At 38.5% G+C, this 21985-nt stretch overlaps 1 protein-coding gene across 2 annotated transcripts in view; it reads right to left on the bottom strand.

Moving 5' to 3' along the window:
• itfg1 (integrin alpha FG-GAP repeat containing 1) overlaps window positions 1-21985 on the bottom strand; it is a 133439-nt gene that overhangs the window by 74225 nt on the left and 37229 nt on the right. For both annotated transcript variants that reach the window (XM_058782470.1, XM_058782471.1), the window contains exons 8-9: window positions 14466-14547; window positions 5733-5827 (exon numbers count right to left, since the gene is read on the bottom strand). In XM_058782470.1, the coding sequence (XP_058638453.1) occupies window positions 5733-5827; window positions 14466-14547 (177 nt within the window). The remainder of the gene's footprint in view (window positions 1-5732; window positions 5828-14465; window positions 14548-21985) is intronic.

Below are 21985 nucleotides of genomic sequence, written 5' to 3'. Positions count from 1 at the left end.
TAGGGCTCCCTGATGCCCGCATTTTATATACCGTATAATTACCCGACGATATAACTGCGAGACAGAGTATTTAAATATATATTTTCCTCCCTGTGTTTCTTTCCTGCTGTGAGCTACTGAAATGAGCCGAACTGTGAAACAGCCAATCAGAGCAGAGCTCAACATTATTATTCATGACCCTTCCAAATAAGCCAATAATAGACCATTTAATTCTAGGGAGAAATCCTAGGGTTGTAAATGCACATGTAAAACCGGTTCTGGAGAATTTTTGCCCTTACCTAAGCCACATACCTTCTATGTAGATATCAGAGAACAATTTAAAATATTGTATCAATGCATTCTATGGCAACTTTAAACAAACTGCTCAGAGAGTGATGCTTTAGGTGATTTCAGACTCACGAGATACATAGACAATGAGACAAGTAAATATCCAGACAGAGACACGCACACAGGGCAGGCAGATTTTGGCGTGTGAGCTGTGAGAGTGAAGGTAAATATTATTTATACTCCTCTGAGAAAAAAAAAAAAAATGAATGAAATAAATGGCCTGACACACTTAGCTGATGCTGCCAAGCTGGAAACAAAGTTGCTATTACAGAGTACATGAAAATGAAATGAATAAGTGTGAGACGCCCCGGGCTGAGAGAGAGAGAGCTGCTCAGCCTATGAAGGCGTCCATCCCTCCCTCCCTCTCTCCCGTTCACTTCCTCACGACTCTGTTGAAATTCAATACACACGTACACAGACCATCACTTCCACCACCTCAGACAATCTATTGCTTCGCCCTCCATCATTTCCTCCCCATCTCTCTTTCTTTCTCGCGCCATGTTTTATGGATGCCGCTTTGCTGCATTGCAGCTTAAGGGATAGTTTAATTCGGTGGTGATCCTAAAGCCCTTCCTCTCTCATTACTTCAGAGCCCGGAAATCATGACTACAATTCAGGTAATCGTTTAAATCTTGGGAAGGGTGAAAAGCGTACAGGTGTAAACGAAATGCAAACATCGGGAAATAGATGTCTGGCAGTCAAAGTGATTTGTTACAAAACACAATTGGGGTGTTTCTGAAATAGCTTCACTTTTGGAGGATAAAAATTACTGAAAAACTGCTTATAGAGCTAGAAGCTAAACCTAAAAGGTTTACCTTTTACAGGTAAAATGGACAAAAAAAAAATTGCAAAATTTCAAAAACTAACGAAGCAAACAATATTTTAAGGTAAATATTAGGCTAAACACCAAGGACGATAACTGTAACCATAAAGTTTTAATAAACATTTTAATTCTATGAGAGTTCTGAAGTCTATACCACAGATTCTGTGTAACTATAATGATAAAGAGGAATAATATCACTGTTTTTCCAGCTGATGAATGATTAAAACATTGACAGCCAATCAGAATCCACTAGACTTTGAAGAGCTTGAGCATTTAAAGTAACAGACAACAAAAATAGGCAAATAAAAATAACAATTCACTTCAACCCACGTACTATAATAATGATATTCCAACTTTTACTATTTTATGAAAATAACTTAGTGAAAATCTGAAATCTCTATACTGATTTTATTCCTATAATACGTTCTGCAAAACTTGTTTGAGTCAGAAACAGTAAGCAAAGAGGGGTGGAGAAAAAAAGTTTAAAGTCAGCATGAAATAGAAATAGTGATCGTCTTTTCTTCACCTATTGTGATGCACATTACTGGCTTCCTGAATGAGAAGATCATATACACTCTTTAAAAAAAAATAAAGGTTCTTTATTGGCATTAATTGTTCCACAAAGAACCTTTATCATCCATGCAACCTCTTCATCCCACAAAAGCTTATTTACAGTGGAAAAAGGGTATTTAAACTAATAAAATGTTCTTCACACTAAGAAAAAATGGTTCTTTTAAAGGTCCCATGACATGCTGCTTTTTGGATGCTTTTATATAGGCCTAAGTGGTCCCTAGTAGGGATGGCTCGATAGCATAATTTTGGCGTCGGTACGATACCAGAATGTAATACCTCGGTATCGATACTAAATCGATACCATAGGTGACAAATATCCAGCCTCAAAAGATAAGTGAATTGAAAACAATTTTATTAAAATAATAATAATAAAAACAGATTCATATCTTAATACCTTTGTATCAAACCGTAACAAAAAACCTACAGGGAACATAGGCTACATGTTGATGTTGGAGAAAAAAATATATATAACTGAAGTAATAAAATGAAAATATATTCAAATCTTCTTATCTTTTCAGTTCAAACGCATAGTGCAAAAAAATGTCTCAAAATGTATCAAACCTACCGGGAATATAGGTTACATTTTGACTGAGTTTGAAGGAAAAAAACAAAACAACTGAAGTAACGCAATTAATGCAACAAATGTTGTGTTATTCTAACAGTCAAAGTAATATTCAAAATCACGTTATTATTTATCTCTCTCTCAGATTGTTTTCAGATTTCAGCCTCAGATAGCCAAAGAAAAAGCATTAAATATAAATCTCACTCGCTCTCTCGGCTGCTTCATATTAGAGGTCGGCAGCGCGGCAGGAACATTCCCTTCATATTATTGATACTAAAATTAATATAGCAAAACTCTTGCTTAATTCAAATTCAAGTAATATTCGATCATATGAAATGCAAGTGCATATATTACGTGACCAAAACTTCACTGGTTCTAGCGCGTCACACACGCACATTAGCACTTACTGTATCACATCTGTATGTGCATTGATCAGTTGTAAATAAAAGTTAAAATTAAATCTGAATAAATGAATGATGCACTCACCTGTCGATCTCTTAATTCTCTGAAAAGATCAGGATGAGCAAGCGACAAATGCTTAAAAAATTCGATATGTTGCCTCCTTTGGCAACACATGAATTATAGCAACACTTGCAAACAGGTGCAGTAAGGTCAGTTCGTTCACCTTTGTCATCTGTTTTGAATGCAAAGTAATGCCATATTTCACTTCTACTGTTCTCTTTATTTATTAATTATGGGTGCATTTATAGAGCCTGCGTCCCAATGTGCATACTATCCATCCTAAATTCTATGTGATAGTAGTAATTTTCAATACTATTTAGGGCAGATAGGGTGGATAGTATACACATTGGGCCACAGGGAGAGTTTCATCTGTTTGATCGCGTTGTTCTGTTGTCACGTTTACTGGTTGCGGAGCAATTTGGGAAGCACTGCCACCTACAGGTGCACTTCGCAACAGCAGCGTATGAAATACCGAATTGAGCAAAATTATGATATCATACCGTTTGAAACATAATATATACCGGGAATTTTCCAGTACCGGTATACAGCGCATCCCTAGTCCCTAGTACTGTACCTTGGTGCAGAATTTCAGCCACTACGAGCCAGTCCCACAATGAGCTTTCCGTAGGATGTGCCATTCCTGTGTCTGTAGCTTTAAATGCTAATGAGGAGGAGAGAGGCAGGGCAAGGTGGAGGGTGGGTGTGTGGCCTTAACCAGCTTGCGCTACCATTCACTACCATGCGCTAATGTTGACAGTGGATGTATCGCAATGGCTCGTAGACACGCAGTCGTTCAAACTTTTCAGTTTGACCCAGAATCTGATCCGGATGGAGAAGCACCGGATGAAGAAGTTGCAACTCAGCGGCTACTGGAGGACATCTCCGAATGGTTAGTTTAAAATATTGTGTCTGGATATGGTACTTTAGTTGGTTTGTTTATGTATGCTGTTACAGTTATTATCATGTAGCTAACGCTAGCCATAGGCTCTGATGAAGGAACTAAAAAATACTTCAGTGTTCATTTGTACATCCAAACACTGACCAACTGCCATGATTCACTCGTGTGCAAGCCATGATGTCTCTTGAGGGAAAAAAAAAATATTGCGCTCGCCTCGCACGGTAGTAGCTCATTTTCTCATGGGCGGGCAAAGCAGAGAAAGGGGAGGTAACCTTTCCCCGTATGATGACATAAAGGGAAGATTCCAGATTGGGCCATCTGAGCTTTCATTTTCTCAAAGGTGAAGCAGGATACCCAGGGCTCGGTTTACACCTATCACCATTTCTAGCCACTGGGGGACCATAGGCAGGCTAGGGGAACTCATATTAATGTTAAAAAACCTCATAAAATGAAATTTTCATGCCATGGGACCTTTAAGAACTGTTCACTGAAAGGTTCTTTGGGGAACCAAAACTGGTTCTTCTATGGAATCGCCGTGAAACCCCCCTTTTGGAACCTTTATTTTTAAGAGTGTAATACACTCTGCAATATTCCATAAACATAAGAATGGCCAGTTTTGATAGTGAACCCGTCATTAAATAAAGAAAATAATTTCATTTTAAATTTAAAAAATGTACACACACCAACTTTAATTACAATAGAAGTGACTTGGAAGTGGCCATTTATACAGCCAGCCAAAATTGTGTGTGCATGCGTGTGTGAGGGTAATGACAATCGCTGTCCCTAATCACTCTAATGAGTGTGATGTTACATGTGTTTACACTGTCAATATTAAGCAGATGAGCTGGAAAGGAAAACAGAGAGAATGAGTTTATTTAGCAGACTGTGTGTGTGAGGGAGCGTATTGTGTGATTAGCAGACACACACACCCCCGTCCACACAAACATGCTTAAAAACAGAGAAATCCCCGGGCCAATTAAATCATATACTGCGTTCTTTGACTATAACACAAGCGTGTCTTTTGTTATTCTCCATCTTTTGTCAAGTGTTTGTTTTCTTGTATCTTCTCTTTTCAATACACCATGTGTGCTGCTATGTCTGTATCAGTCTCGTACATTATTTGGCAGCATTGAATAAACTCTTTCAAACCAGTGTAGCTTGTTGTTTTCTGAACTCTAAAAAGAATGGAAGGGGAGAGAACCAAGAAGAAAAGAAAGAAAGACCAATAATGGACAGAGAGAATGTGATGGACAGATGGGAAAATAATGGAAGAGTCAAACTTTTCTTTCCTTTCAGTGTATCTGATGGTGAAGACTAGCGCCTGTGGCAGGCAGACAAAAGCTGACACGTGTTCCCCGCCCTTTACATTCTTGCCCTCTCCTAGTCTCCGTCCATCGTTGTTCCCTTTCTCTCTGGTCCCAGGGCCTGTGACAGGCTGACAGTGTGTGTGTGTGTGTGTGTGAGGACAGAGAGATAACCGCTGCCTTCCACTGTGAGGCTGACATTCAGTTAAAAGCATAAGCTGCCAGACCACAGCAGACCTTCACACAATGAGCTCTAAATAACTATATGCCACTATTATTATAGGCTTTTATTGTAATCTGTTATCATCATTTGAATCTTATTTGAATATTCGGCGGAAAATATATGCTCAGAATACAAGATGATTTCCTGAATGCTCCTCGTGGGTTCCTATGATGACAAAGCTGAATTTTCAGCAGCAATTACTCTAGTCTTCAGTGTCTTTGTTGCATCCTTGCTAAGTTAAACTATTAATACATTTTTTTTCTTCTGACCCCTAAGTTTTGATCAATTGTGTACCAAATGAATCTGAATCCAATTAACTTGAATCAAACTGAGAGCTTGTGAGTCAAATTAAATCAGGAAATCTGTACGAACACCCAGCCCTACCAATGATCCATCGCTCAAATCTATCCATTACTATTAGAAGTGACAGTGACACAATGTTTAAAACAGTCCTGTCACTGTCCTCACAGCAGCTCTGAGAGCTCACTGACTCTGCAGATGCAAACAGATGAAAGGGTGGGATGGAAGAGTGTGACAGTAATAACGGAGGGCTTGCGTACCTCTGTCTCTCCAGGCTTGGCCAGGTAAATTGCACTTCTTTCACAGTCAGAATCCATGCAGACCGGCAACAGGTGGTCCTGGGAGCCGTCACCATCTGAGAAAAAACAGAAAGAGGGAGAGTGAGTGAGTGAGGGAGGAGGTAAAATGAGGTCTATGATATACTAATGCATCTTTTCATTTAGTTCGTAATGCTCCAGACTTCAGCATATGGAGATAACATCATGTGATCTTGAGCATGTGTAATGAAGTGTGTAGCAGCCTGGTGCGTAGCCGTTTGTCCTGGTGTCAGAATCCTGTGCCCGAGTCTTTATTCCTTCATGTTTATCACTTTCATGCTTGACACAAAGTATCTACTATTAATATGAAATATTAACAAATTAGGAAATGAATAAAATAAAATCAAGAAAAGAAAAAGCAACTCAAAATAAAGACTGAATAGTGGAAAGAGAAGAACTGGAGGAAGAGCAGTGGAGATACGCATTGACATTCATAGCATCTACCACACACCAAATAGCCACGTAGATCAGACCGGCAGCCTGCAGAGAAACAGAGAATTACACGCAAACACACACACGAGTTTATATTTCTATCATGGTGGGGACTTTCCACTTTCGGATTCCCGTAGTGCAAACTGTAAAGCATTATACTTGCAATGTCAAGGTCATGGGTTTGATGAAATATAAAGGCAGCTACACATATATATATATATATATATATATATATATATATATATATATATATATATATATATATATATATATATATATATATATATATATATATATATATATATATATATATATATATATATATATATATATATATATATACACACATATATACACATATATATATATGCCGCAATATGCCGGTATTGACTGGTTTAAGGAATGAAATATTGATATCATGTTAATACTACACATATGATAATATCATAAATAAGCCAGCACCAACAACTTTGGATGACAGTCTAACATAGTAGACGGCTGTATAACAATGGTTGCCACCTGTCAAAAAACTGAAAAAAACAAAAAAAAAAACAATGCCGCAGTGTGTAGCTAATACTGCCACACAAAATCATTTCGGAGCAGATGACAGACAAAAGCGAGACATTCTACCCACACGCGAAAAAAAAGTTAGTTCGCCAGTGTAAGAGGTTTTTTTTGGGTTCTGTTAGACACCCCAGTCTGCAGGAAGTGACAATCAGCAGTAAGCACAAAAGGCAGCAATAACACCAACCAACTTGTTCACCCATTTTTACCTCCATCATCCTGCAAATTTCACCATGGTAGGAGGAGCAAATTGTACTTAGTTTACAAGCCCTGAAATGGGAAATGATACATTAACGTCTTAGTTGGTGTAGGTATTTTTTAAATATTAAATATTACATGTAGGTATTTTTATTTTATATACTGTTAGTACAATGTAAAAACATGTATAAGTGCTTTGCAAATGATTAATTTAAATGTAAGTACATCAAAGTTAAGGCCACCTAATATAAAGTGGGACTGTGAATTCTCTTGGCCATGATAATAAAAGAGAGAAAATCTGATATTGTGACAGCCGTAATATATATTTTAAATGTATAGAGTCCAATATATAGGCTACTCTGCAAGAAAGATGCACAAAGAAATTTGTGCAGAGAATTTTGCTTTACAAAACCCAGTGAATAAGCTGAATGTGACAGTGGTTAGAATACAAAGTATTCTTGAATAGATATATATTGCAAGAAAAGAGAGACGAACAGAACCCATTATAATAAGTGATGCTTTCTACACACTGGATACAGCAAGGCGCGGTGCGACACGACATGACAAATCCCTGACATTAAACTGATCCCTTGTTGTATTTATGACGTACTGACACAAAGTTAAAATGACTTGCAATGGTCGCGTTGTCCCGTCCAGTGTAGAGCTGTTGCGGCGCGAGGTGCGTCCGGTGAGTGAAGCCGAGAGCAAGAATGCATATGACCCGTCACATTTTCTGCATTTAGCTTTTGAATGAACAGATGCCATCTTCGTCTATGGCTTTTCTCTTCCCTTTCACAAACCGATCCATCTCCCATTCTAAGTTATGTCCTTTGGCTGTTTACTGTTTTATTTATTTTCTTTTTCTGCTGATGGCCCGTGCCCCCCCTGGCGGGCGCGCCACACACTTTGAGAACCACTGTTCTATACAATATAAGCAAAACCTCATAAATACAGTATCCCCTTATCACCAGCAATCAGAGTGGAGCTGCCTTCCATTCTTGAGATAAAGACTCTATGCTGCTTTTGTTTTCTGTATTTTAAGAGAGTTCTTTCTCAGTACATCAGCAGAAGGAGAGACTGAATGTGACAGTGTGTGTGTCTGTTTGACAATCAAAGCATGTGTAAGTGTAAAGTAGGAGTACAAGTCAGTTGCTTATTGCCACTAATGACTTCAGCTTCCTGCTATACAGTACACAAGCACACGTCTAGTGGCTGTAGAAAAACAGCAAAAGCCCTCCATGACACACACACACACACACACACACACACCTTGCTTATGTCATGATGACTGGGCGTTAAATGCCACATCACATTACATGTGACAGTAACTTCAAGCAAGAAAAAAAAAAAAAAATGGTAAAAGGACATCTCTGCCATTCGCTACCTTCCTGACAGTGCCCTAGTATTGAATATCATTCAGCTAATGAATAATGCATTTGGCTGTCACATGTAAAAAAAGAAAAGAGCAATTACCATCCTGATAGAGCAGATGGAGAATTTTGTCTAACATATGTTGTGCATTCATAATGACACATCCATGTCAAGACTGACTACATTCTGACAGTGCACATTCATGAATTATAATACTTTTGCACTGCACATGTGTTGGAGGGTGTGACTCTTGCAGTTCTGATCAAGCCTCATCTGGATTCTGAACTGGATTTTAGTGCATCGCTCATCCCATAAACCTTTCATGTACAGATTTTTTTTTTTTTAATTGAGCATTTAATTAACATTTTAATTGTTGTTTACAACTTTAAACAAGCTAAAAATTTATGTCGCTATTAATCACTAAATTTAAAAAACACATTTTTCGTGGGAACCTGCCATGCCTTTAATATTTCAATAATGAGCTATACTGTTACAAGCATGGTCATCCCCCTTCTCTATCCACCTAATTTTTTTTTATTCAACTTTTTTCTGCTTTTCTGTGGTCTTACTAGGTGTCCTTGGATGTTTTCATTTTCTGCATAACAAGTTTGATATATATGAGACTGAACTACTGTCAGTGTAGCTGGAATATAAAGGTATAATGTTAGTACATGTTAAAATGTAATACTGTACTGTATGCAAGGTTTTGGTTCAAAATAAAAATAACTAAAAAAAATAAAAATTAAATAAATACATTTTCAAACCTGGAACAAGGCAGACAGGTATCTGAAAATGTCACAGTCCAGACTTGAACCTGTATTTAACCTGTGCTTATCTGCCACTGCACTACAGCCCCCCAAATAATGTATTAACTTGCTCAAGTCAAATTGTTAGGAAAAATAACTCACATATTATACTCCAAAAATTCCTTTAACAGCACCAAATTTTCCCCCCATTTTACACTATCATTCAAAACTTTGGGGTCAGCATGTTTTTGAAAGAAGGCTGCATTTATTTGACCAGCAATATACCAAAATCAATAATATTGTGAAATATTACAATTAAAAAAAAAAAAATTCTATTTAATATATTTTGAAACAATTTATTCCTGAGATGGCAAAGCTACATTTTCTGCAGCCATTACTCCATAAACTAGGGCCCTATTTTAACGATTTAAGCGCATGGTCTAAAGCGCATGGTGCAGGTGCACTTCCACTGTTGCTAGTTTAACAACAGGAAAAACGAGCATGGTCTTAAAGGGTTGTCCCTCTTCTCTTAATGAGTAATGGGTGTGTTTTGGGCTTAATAAACCAATGTGTTTTGCTGCAATAAACCAATCAGAGTCCCATCTCCCATTCCCTTTAAAAGCCAGTTGGACTCGCACCATGGCAGATTCGCTAATTACATGGCAGAATTTGCAAGCAGAAAAACCGAATGCTTCTCCAGCAAGGAAACGGATCTGTTTGTGCCCGAGGTTAAAGTGTGTAAGCCAGATTCCAAAGCTATCCATTATGACATGTAGGCATTCTTATATTTATGTACACAATAATAATCTTTTACATTTTAATTTATATTTAAAATGTTTGTGTGCTGCTGCGTTTACCTGTATGTGTAATAAGCAAAGTGTACACGTGTGGTGGCCCCAACTATGGGCGCATATTACTAATGCACTCTTTAAATAACCAAAAAATGTAAATAAATAAATAAATAAATAAATTGAACCATTGCCTTTAGACCAGTTTTCAGTTGGTCAATGCCGCAGTCTATTTCAGTTGCCTTGGTGCTCATAAAACAATTCAGTGGATTATTTTTTTGGGATTTTTTTCAAGATCCTTTGATTAATAGAAACAGTACTAACTCTAAAAAAAAAAAAAAAAAAAACAATACCCCAAAATTTTTAATGGTAGTTTAACATCACAAAGACAAAAATAGTGCTGCAAATAAAATCTAATTAAATGTTGTGATTTCAAAGTGGTCTTTAAAATGCTGCGGAATCAGATCACCAATTTTTCTAACAATAGTGTATTACCTTGTGTCAGTGAAATTGCAGAAAAGAAAACAACTTCAATCATATATTCCAAGTAAAACTAGACAAACAGAACACTTTTGAAGTCTGAAATTCCTAATCTGCATGTCTAAAATGCACATCAGACAGAAGCAGGAAGCTGGTCCACATTCAGATGAAGCTGGACTTCAGACTCTAGAGCTACAGTAACCACTGCTTGGCAGACTTGACTAGTAACACAATGAAATATCTGCCCTGAGATCAGTGAGGTGGGAGAGATCATTAGCCAGACCTGCTTGTTACTAAACAGGGTTGCATTTACCTTCGTTTTTCGAGGGGATTATTTTACGGCCGATTTAAACCAGACAGTGAGCCTCTTGCAGTGACTGCCGTTGCTGGAGTGTTTGGAGCTGAGAAGGATGGCTGGAGAATACTAACAGAGAGAGAGAGATCTAGAGGAGAGGAGCTGAGAGAAGAAGGTCACTGGGGTGTATCTTTGATCTGCCACTTAGGTGCGGGACAGAGAAGAGAGCCGTGCCATAACTGACAGCCAGGAGTGTGATCAGAATAACACCCATTTCAAATCAAACAAGCGGACCCTCCCTTTTCTCCCTCCCTCGCACATATTCTCTGACTCTCTTCCCACCTTCCTCCCACCTCCTCTCACTTCTCGGGAACAACATATAGCTCTCACCGCATACCACACTCCTTTCATTCCGTTCATTTGAAATGAAGCTTTGAAGCGCCTCGCATTCACGATTTCTCTCACCGTAGGTCAAATTTAACATGCATCTCTGCTCACAGGTGCCGCAAACCCAATTTATTTTTTCTAATTAAGTGCCGATTCAAATATTAGCAGTGAAAAAGAGAGAACAAAAGCATAAATCAAGGCTGCTGCTTTGATGATCAGTACAATTAGACCATTTAAACCAAACCCACGTGCCCGAGGGCCAAGCCTTCTGCTGTTTATAGAAAGCGACACATAGCGGGACCTGTGCTTTCAGTGCCCACTCAAGCCAACCGAACGTACAATGTCAGGATGTGTCCTTGGCTTCAGAGGAAGCCATTCGCTTCCCATTACCACCCACTTAATGGGAGCAGCGTTGCTATGATTCACCTGTATTGCGTGTGTTTGTGTGAGGGGGTGAGAATGCTGCTGGAAATGGTGTGTATTTGTCTTCACCCCCAGCGCCCATCCGCTGCCACGCTCTATCCTGTCAAAGACGATCACCATCATGGAGCTGTAGCCTGTTCCTCACACCAAATCATCTCATAATGACTCTACAGGCTCCTACACTCACACACTACTGCAGCTAATTGGTGCCGACAGTTTGATGCCTGCGTGCAAGTTCTAGACGGTGGTAAAACGCGCATGTGGTAAAGGAAGTTAAAAGCTTTGGAGGGAACCAAAAAACAGGAAAGGAAGATGGAAAAGGACAAAGCGGAGACAGATGTTGAGCATTAGGGTTCGGCAAAGATCTACACACTCCTGTCTCCAGAACAAGCGCCTGACACTAATCCAATAAAGCCTTTTTTCTGTGTGAGCCACCATTATTGACTCGGGCACGGCAACAGACACACACATGTAGAAAAGGGCTGCTCTAGCATGCACGTGTCTTTCCATCCACAACATCATTTATCATCCTAAATCACAATCTACAGCTCATTCTCTCTATATATACATCTTTCAACTCACCCAACCTCTCGCTTTGCATTCCAGACCATCACTGTGACATAATTTCTGTGAAGCAGTAAAGGTCACAGACGATGCACCTCAAAGGTTTAAGATGTCATAATCATAGGGCAGCTTACAAAGGCCATGTATGTCCCAACATCCTGCTTACCAGGCAAACAGCATTGCTTGAACACCAGAACACAGTGTAACACAGATTTCACCTACACATGAGGTTATATTTCAAGGTTTCCTTTAGAATAGAAAATTAAAATTGAAAACAAGTAAATGAAATACAGCCTTCTTTTGCATTTAAGTGAAACACAGTGACTTTGTTTTATCTCATATATGATTCATTTGTCACCTGCCAATGCACATAATGAAAATCTCAGCTGCTGTTCACTCTTAATCTAAAACGGATAGTTTTTAGGCATTATTAGCTATGGTGGCACCAATTCTTTGCCCCAATTTACTGCCTGGAGAAGTTGATTCCAGTTGGCAAAAGTCAGAGCCAGTCTGCAGATTTGAGTTGACAGATTTCATAGAAAACGGTGTAGTGTATGATGGTGTCAGACTGATTTTTTTAGTTTCAGACAATAATTCCATCCAGTCGGAGGATATCAAACATGTTTGACATTTTAAGCTGATTTTAGAACACATATCGTCTGTATTGTCTCCAAGCAAAACGGCACACGTTTCTGCATTAGTTTTTTGTGATTGAAGCAGCTTTAAAGTCTGGTAGTGTATGATCAGCTTTGCTAATGAATTGGTAAATTGGTAAATAACTTATTGGTAAAAACTTGAACCTGAAAGTGCAGTAAACGGTAAAACTATTTGCGTTACAAACCAGCGTGTTTATGATTATGATGATACTTTAAAATAATGATTAAAAATCTGTTTGCAATGTAATGCAGTATTACAGAGTGATTTTGCACAGGAAGCGAATGATACCGGAAGCCTCATTCAGTCCATGTCCGTACTTACATTAAAAATAAGGTGTATTCAAAAGGTGGCCAATGATTCAATATGAATAAAAGCAAGAAAGAAGGCTAAATGCATTTCAGTATGAAAATATTCATCGCTCTCACATGACCAATTTGTACGTATTTTACGAGGTGGCTAATTCGTACAATTTTGTACAATTTGTCTAGACCCCAGTGACGGGTAGGTTTAGAGGTGGGGTTAGGTGTAGGTCATTCGTACAAATTCATACGAATTGTGCAACTTGTAAAATATGTACGATTTAGTAAAATCGTATGAATTTGTAAGAGTGAGGTCGTACGAATTCATATGAATTAGCCACTTCGTAAAATATGTACGAACTGCTGTGAGATCGAACTGAAATATTTCAATGATGTCATCACTGTCAGCTACATTTTCAGTGCTAAACATTCATGTCAGTTGATTTTTCCACAAAAAAATATGTACTACATCTAAGAATGCAGCAGTTCATGCCAATTTAAATCGCAGAAAATGAAGAATAAAAGACAACGAGATAACAGGAATTCAACAGCTGCTTAAAAAAAGTTATTGAAGTATCATTGAAATACTATTATAGTTTTGTATTATTTTGAATACGTGTTTATTTTTAAAGTTTCTATTTTCATTTTGATTAAAGTTTTAGTAATTTAGTGTTTTTGTCATTTTATTACTTCTGTCTTCACTTTTTATTAATTTTCATCTCAAGTTATTTTAGTACATCAAGGTAAACTGAAATGAAATAAGGTTTCATTTTATTTCAGTTAACATTTATTTTATATCAAGTACATTTTTTACGGTTTTAGTTTCAGTTAACTGTAATAACACAGTTCTGAAAAAGCATAACCACCTGACTGATTGGGAGTCAAATGAAAAGCTCCATCCTGCTTAAAACTCAAATCCTTTGAAGCTCTTTGCTGTGAAAACACCATAACAGCTTGAAGTGACATTTTCCAAAATGACAAGAGAAAGAGATCAGAGGAAACAGATTAAAGAGTGTAGAGAAGGGCTCTTGTTTGGTCAGATCAGTTAGCTTTGAATATAAAGGCCAAGCTCCTGAAACGCAGCTCAGTTGAACGCATTCAATCTCAGGTCATTTCACTTTGCTTATCAATCATTTATGTTATGTGAGATTTCACTGCCGGTGCCATCCCAGCTATCAGTGGGATGCTTTTGGAAAGGGGAAATTTGTATTGTTAATATTTAATAGGATCCCACAGGAGCTAATATTCAATTTGGCACCATGTGTGTGTGTTGAAACTCTGTGTTGCGCATGTATTGCCGTTAGAAACTCAGGGCTACATTCAGATTCTGAACTGCATAAGAATTGAGCATATTATGCATGAATTATCCCAGAAATCACAGCCAGTGTTTGGTTGTACTGGAGTGCATGCATGTAATGCCACCTCTAAACACAACACAAATGGGCTGAACACAGCGATATGCTACTACTCACCAAAGTCTACGAATGCAGACTGACCCACTTTCTTCGCATTCTCCGGTGCCTTTACATACAGGGTTTTGGTGAAGTTCCCATCCTAATGAACAGAAAGATTTAACAGGATTAAAACATGTGCTTTCATTTCATTTAAAAAGTACATTCCCTTTCATGCAGAGCTTACAACTGTTGAAAAAAAAAAAAACCTGTCCTTGAGCAGCAAGAAAAAAATGCCCCTAATTTCTAAAGTGTCAGTGGAGCTGTCAGAACAGAGCTAATAATTTAGTGCATCAGCCACTGTGGGCATGAATAAGAGGAAGCCTGTACTGACATGGGTTAAAGATCATTTCTGGGCGTCTGTACTTCCTGATGGACATTACGAGACAATGCAGCAAGACAAAACAAATGTGTGGTCTGACAGTCTGACCAGCTGAATTTAAAGGGGAAGTTTCAATCTGATTGACAGCGCATGAGGCAGTGGGGCAGAGAGAGCAGAAGGTAACAGACGGCAGACGTGCGGTGTAGGTGTGGACTGAAGGTGATTGGCAGGCAGGCAGCAGGGGTCACAGAATGACGGCTAATTGGAGTACGAAGGGGTCAGAGGGCAGAGTAAGGCTACTGTGCACATTGATTAGCCCATGTAAGCTAGAGCACAGCATGGCACCAGTGATCAAAGCGCATCTTGGAAACCCACTAAGACAGGAGCTTCAGAAAAGCCTGGGAGACCCAGCCTACATGCTGAACACAGGCCTCCTCACAAAAATGCTGAACAGCGCACTGACTGTCCACCACAATAACGCGAAGTAGACAGTAGAGAGACATACATTTGACAAGGACCAGATCAAAGCCAAATTACTACTGAATGATGAGTCATTCGTTTCGTCAGATGCTCACTACACGTCTTACAGGATACGGATAGAGAAGACGGGTAGAAGAACGTCAACAGAATAAAGAGAAGGTGAGACAGAGCTATACTGTTTTATATATCACCATCATGAAACTGCAGCCTTGTTTTAAACTGCTTTAAAATACTTTTATTCCACATCAATCTACACTTCATACATCATAAAGACAAAGCAAAAACAGATTTGAGATAACTGTATTAAAAGTTAATAAGCTTTTTATTGGAGAAACAATATTAAAAAGGAAAAACTGAAATAATTATATTGCATAAGTATTCATACCCATAACTCAGTACTTGAAGCTGAAGTTGAAGCCCCATTCGCTGTAACCGCCTCAAGTTTTTTGTCGGTATGATGCAACAAGTATTGCACATCTGCATTGGGAATTTTCTGCCAATCTTCTTTGCAGATCCTCTCAATCTCTGTCAGGCTGGATGGCTCTGTCATATGCCCATAAGCCACTCTTGCATTGTCCTAGCTGTGTGTGTAGGGCTATTGTTCTGTTGGAAGGGGAACCTTCTGCCCAGTCTGAGGTTCTGAGCACTCTGAACCAGCTTTTCATTAAGGATATCTTTCCTTCAACCCTGACAAGTCCCCCAGTCCCTGCCGCTTAAAAACACCCTCCACTGCATGATGCTGCCACCACCATGCTTCAACACTGGGATAGTCTTGGCCAGGCGATCCAAGACATTATATTTGTAATTGAGGTTTATCAGACCAGAGAATCTTGTTTCTTACAGTCTGAGAATCCTTTAAGTGTTATTTATTTTATTTTTTTCAAATTCCAAGTGAGTTTTCATGTGTCTTCACTGAGGAGAGGATTGAGTCTGGCCATGCCATCATAAAGGCCATATTGGTGGAGTGTTGCAGTGATGTTTGTCCTTCTCTAAGTTTCTCCTGTCTCCATATACTGCATAATCATGGAGCTCAACCAGGGTGACCATCAGATTCTAGGTCACCACTCTAACCAAGGAGTGGTTTGATTGCTCAGTTTGGCCAGCTCTAAAAAGAGTCCTGTTTGCTCCCAGCTTCTTCCATTAAGGATTATGGAGGTCACATGCTCCTGTGAACCTTCAATGCAGCAGAATTCTTTGTAGTTGTCCCCAGATTTTTGCTCAACAAAATCCTGCAGACCGTTCCTTTGACTTCATGGCTTGGTTTTTGCTCTGAAATGCTTTTTCAGCTGTTAGACCTAATTTAGACAGGTATGTGCCTTTCCAAGTCATGTTCAATCAATTGAATTTGCCATAAGTTAACACCAACCAAAGTGTAGAAACATCTCCAAGATAATCCAGCAAAACTGACATGCTCGTGAGCTAAATTTTATGTCTCACAGAAAAGAGTATGAATACTTATGCCTGTTTCACACATGCTCCGTTTGCAGTGCATATGTGGTCTGTGTGCGTTACGTATGCGGTGCAGAAGCAGCACGGACTCATTGTGCTTTCACACAGGACACGTTTGCAGTCGCGGCTGTCACAACATTTACCCATTATTTTGATTTCAAATCCAAACGTTGTTAGCACATACAGGTGCATCTCAATAAATTATAATGTCGTGGAAAAGTTCATTAATTACAGCATGTATTAAATTCAATGCACACAGACTGAAGTAGTTTACGTCTTTGGTTCTTTTAATTGTGATGATTTTGGCTCACATTTAACAAAAACCCACCAATTCACTATCTCAACAAATTAGAATACTTCATAAGACCAAATTATTTTTAGTGAATTGTTGGCCTTCTGGAAAGTATGTTAATTTACTGTAGATGTACTTAATACTTGGTAGGGGCTCCTTTTGCTTTAATTACTGCCTCAATTCGGTGTGGCGTGGAGGTGATCAGTTTGTGGCACTGCTGAGGTGGTATGGAAGCCCAGGTTTCTTTGACAGTGGCCTTCAGCTCATCTGCATTTTTTGGTCTGGTGAGTTTGCTGGCCAGTCAAGCACACCAACACCATGGTCATTTAACCAACTTTTGGTGCTTTTGGCAGTGTGGGCAGGTGCCAAATCCTGCTGGGAAATGAAATCAGCATCTTTAAAAAGCTGGTCAGCAGAAGGAAGCATGAAGTGCTCCAAAATTTCTTGGTAAACGGGTGCAGTGACTTTGGTTTTCAAAAAACACAATGAACCAACACCAGAAGATAACATTGCACCCCAAATCAACTTAACACTGGACTTCAAGCAACTTGGGCTATGAGCTTCTCCACCCTTCCTCCAGACTCTAGGACCTTGGTTTCCAAATGAAATACAAAACTTGCTCTCATCTGAAAAGAGGACTTTGGACCACTGGGAAACAGTCCAGTTCTTCTTCTCTTTAGCCCAGGTAAGACGCCTCTGATGTTGTCTGTGGTTCAGGAGTGGCTTAACAAGAGGAATACAACAACTGTAGCCAAATTCCTTGACACGTCTGTGTGTGGTGGCTCTTGATGCCTTGACCCCAGCCTCAGTCCATTCCTTGTGAAGTTCACCCAAATTCTTGAATCGATTTTGCTTGACAATCCTCATAAGGCTGCGGTTCTCTCGGTTGGTTGTGCATCTCAACTTTCTGTTAACATGCTTGGATACAGCACTCTGTGAACAGCCAGCTTCTTTGGCAATGAATGTTCGTGGCTTACCCTCCTTGTGAAGGGTGTAAATGATTGTCTTCTGGACAACTGTCAAGCAGTCTTCCTCATGATTTTGTAGCCTAGTGAACCAAACTGAGAGACCATTTTGAAGGCTCAGGAAACCTTTGCAGGTGTTTTGAGTTGATTAGCTGATTGGCATGTCACCATATTCTAATTTGTTGAGATCACAATTAAAAGAACCAAATAATTAAACTACTTCAGTCTGTGTGCATTGAATTTATTTAATACACAAGTTTCACAATTTGAGTTGAATTATTGAAATAAATGAACTTTTCCACGACATTCTAATTAATTGAGATGCACCTGTATACTTAAAGTGCTTTTTCAGCATTGTAGTGATCCTCTTTTATCACAGTACAGTTACACAATCTTTCATAGACATATTCACGTTTAAACTCAATTAATATAAACAATGTATTAAATGCATTTGGCTATAGATTTGTATATTAAGTTGCTCAAGCAAGTGGAAACACATTTAAACACAGCATATAGCCTACGTTGTGTTAGGCTATCACAAATATTTTAAATTAAAACTTACCACTGACAGAAACAGTTGGCTCTCGTGCCTTTTACATTTAAATCTTTATTATAAACAGTCCTGCGGGTCTTAATGAACTTTGTTTTTCTACCTCCACAAGAAACAAGTGCATATGTTGCCTTGTTTATCTAAAAGTGCACTTTTCTTTGTTTTAAACAAAGCCTGTAAAACACAGTAGACTTTAATTATATCTATTTTTTTGTGAAATTACCACATTTCCATGTCAATCCATGTTCATTTTTACCGTGAACAAAGCGCTGTCACTTTAATTCAGCGCGCGCAGCACAGCAAAAATAGACTCGGTGCGGAAACGACCTCTGCACTGCTGCAGACGTACCGCTCCTGGAACGCACTGCCAGACCGCAACCACGTGCAGTGTGAACGCTTTAATCTGTTAACATGGGTGCGGGAAAAAAAATACGCACCACAAACGGAGTATGTGTGAAACAGGCGTTATGCAATGTTTTTTTTTTTTTTAAATAAATTCCCAAAGTTTTCACAAATTGCTTTTTTGTTTTGTCATGGTGTATAAAGTGTAGATTGATGTGAAAATAAAGTCACTTAAAGCAGTTAACTACATGCTCGTGCTACCCTGTCATTCTCTGAGTTCCAGTGTGTTTTCTCCAACACTTCATAAGATCACTCCCCCCTCCACTCCCACCAACCTGTAACTGACCATAAATCGCTTCATTACCTCCAGTACCATCTGAGGCTCAGTCAGCACAAAACACCTCGGTCTAATCACTTCAGCTCGGCCAGATGCAGCATTTCTGTCAGCTTTCAAAGTCTTTCAAAACCAAGATGGCAGGGTGGTAATTGGTCTCATTATATGTGATGACACATACTGCTTTGGATCACAATTTGAGAGTGGAATAGGGGAAAAATATAAAAATATTCTAGGGGTGTCATAGTTGAGGATTTTCATAGTTGAATCGTAATTTTCGAATCTTGCCGATAGTCGAATCATATAATCATATGTTTGGGGGCAGGGGTGGGGGGCCAAATGCATTACCAAGAGTCAAGTTAGATATTCGACAGTCATAATTACTGACGTTAACACACAGGGAAAATGTGTAACGGACGCCTTGCAGATACAAAAATAATGTTTTAAGATTTGATTAAAAGCGAAACCCTAAGAATTCACAGCATTTTACATATTTACAAAAGTGCTCTCAGTATAACGTTATGCATATGACAGAAGTTATTAATGTTCTGCATTTCTGTTTTGAGCTGCACGCTCTGAATATGACCAGTAGAATGAAGCATTTGATAGCAGGTTTTTAATCAATGGGATTTAACTCATATAGAATACGCTTTGTTATTTATACAACATAACGTTATATTACGACTTATAGGCTATCTGCACAAAATGCCCCAAACGCATGAACGTATCTGCGTGGCTCTGAATGAGCTTCTTTTGTGGACACGTTCTTCACGCAACAACGTGCAGAAACATGGCAACTAAACTCTAAAAAAAAGCGTTTTATTATAATAGTGTTCTCATTATAATGTTATGTATGACAGTCCCAGTCATAGTTATTAATATTCTGCATTGTTGTTTGTACTGCTTGCGCTGCGCGCTGAAGAGATAATCACTGTAGTAGCTACTACAATGAAGCACTTTACTGCAGCGTAACTCAACCAAATGCATCTTGTACGAGATAAATAATATATACACAATATATATAAACCAGCTGAAATGTTTTGAAAATCACTTGTACCCTACCTGATCGAAAAAAAATCCAATCTTTCACTCTGTCTGTGTCAATTTGAGTCTTGTTAAAGACTTAAAACCCTGCTGCCAAGATGCTCCTCTGTCGGTCACGGAGTATGGAAAGTGAAACTTAATTCTATAGGGGTAGTTGGATTTATTCACGCACGTTAAAATATTTAAAGTTTCCTTCTTTTCAGATTCTTATTTATAGCATTATCTTAATAGGCTGTATACTAACTTATTGGGAGAAAACCAGTAGTTCTATATGAAATCAGACATTGAGCACCCCCATATAGTCAAAATGGCACGATTATAACACCCCGCGAACATTCGACTGTGATACGAATCAGGCTCCTCCTATCAAAGAATCGAATCTTCAACTATTCGGGGTAACCCCTAAAATATACTAAAAAAAGTCTCTGTGAATCTTGCTTCTAACATTATTTTTAAATAATAAAAATGAAAGGTTTTTGTAAAGAAACAAGCTGGGTCACATGAAACACTGAGGCGGCACATTTATTTAATCTTATAATATATAAAATATTCAATTGTGTTCATAAAATATTCACAAATATGCATTCTTAAAATTAAAACAGACACATTTGGCACCATAATGGACTGTGTGTGTTTTTTTTTTTTGTAGCGGTTGTCCCACTTGATAAACGGAGATGGTTTATGCGGCAGCTCTTGGCCAGGGGGATTTGTTCATAATTCTTATGAAGCACAAAACTCAAGTGCTTCCTTACTTCTGTGTAGACAGTGTTTATCTATCTCCATTGAAAACTCCCTTGAGCCTTTGCTCTGAAACTGCAGGAACGCATCTGGCGGTCATATATAATATCGATTGGTGTATGATTGCGGGAGGCAGTTCAACTGTAATGTGATTGTGGCTTATGTAAAGATAATGGTGACTTGACTTGCTCACCCTAATCTTCTCAGAGTAGAATGAGGGCGTGTTGAGTCACAGGGTCTGTCTCATTGGATTGATTGAACACTGATGTTAATAGGAAGGGGCTGTAACTGTGGCATGTTGGCCTCAGGGGGTTGTGAGTAACTGTGTGTGTATTGCTGGAGAATGGCTAGATAGAATCAATGCTCTTAAGGGGCAGTGTCTTTCAAGACAATACATTTATTGATGTTTCACAATTAAAGAGATTCAGAAAAAAAACAAAAAAACACATGAAAGTGAATTTTAATTTCTAAGCACTTATTGAATTATTGGTTCTAATTTTGCTAAGGCTTATTGCATATACAGCAGGTCTCCTCAAAGCAATATTTCACCCAAAAATGAAATATTGAAAACCTGTATGAAAACCTGATTTTCTTACAGAGATATTTTGAAAAACATCTTTTTTTTTTTGTGATCGACTTTCAATGTATTGACAAAAACATTTTTCAAAATCTCTTATTTTGAATTCCACAGAATAAAGAAAGTCATACAGTTTCAGAACAACACAAGAGTGGTTTTCATTTTTGGGTGAACTATACTATGACATAAATATATTAGCCATTTTGCTGACTTAGACCATCCTCCAAACATATGGCACCTAACCTTATGTCAGATCATGCACACATATTTACAAATTTTTATTCAAGTTTCTGTTGGTCTGGGCCTGAATTTAGATGATCTTATAGACAAGAAATGTTTTACAGTCATTCTGATCTTCCCTTCTACAGGCAGTTAAAAATGGCTAGGCAGCACTATTGGAATTGTAAAAGCTATAAAAGAGGATGTGCCATAACATTCTCGGAGGGCT

The sequence above is a fragment of the Onychostoma macrolepis genome, chromosome 07 (assembly GCF_012432095.1).
Source record: "Onychostoma macrolepis isolate SWU-2019 chromosome 07, ASM1243209v1, whole genome shotgun sequence".
Taxonomy (NCBI): domain Eukaryota; kingdom Metazoa; phylum Chordata; class Actinopteri; order Cypriniformes; family Cyprinidae; genus Onychostoma; species Onychostoma macrolepis.
Note: the sequence above shows the minus strand (reverse complement) of the source record. Positions and strands in the feature narration are given on the sequence as shown.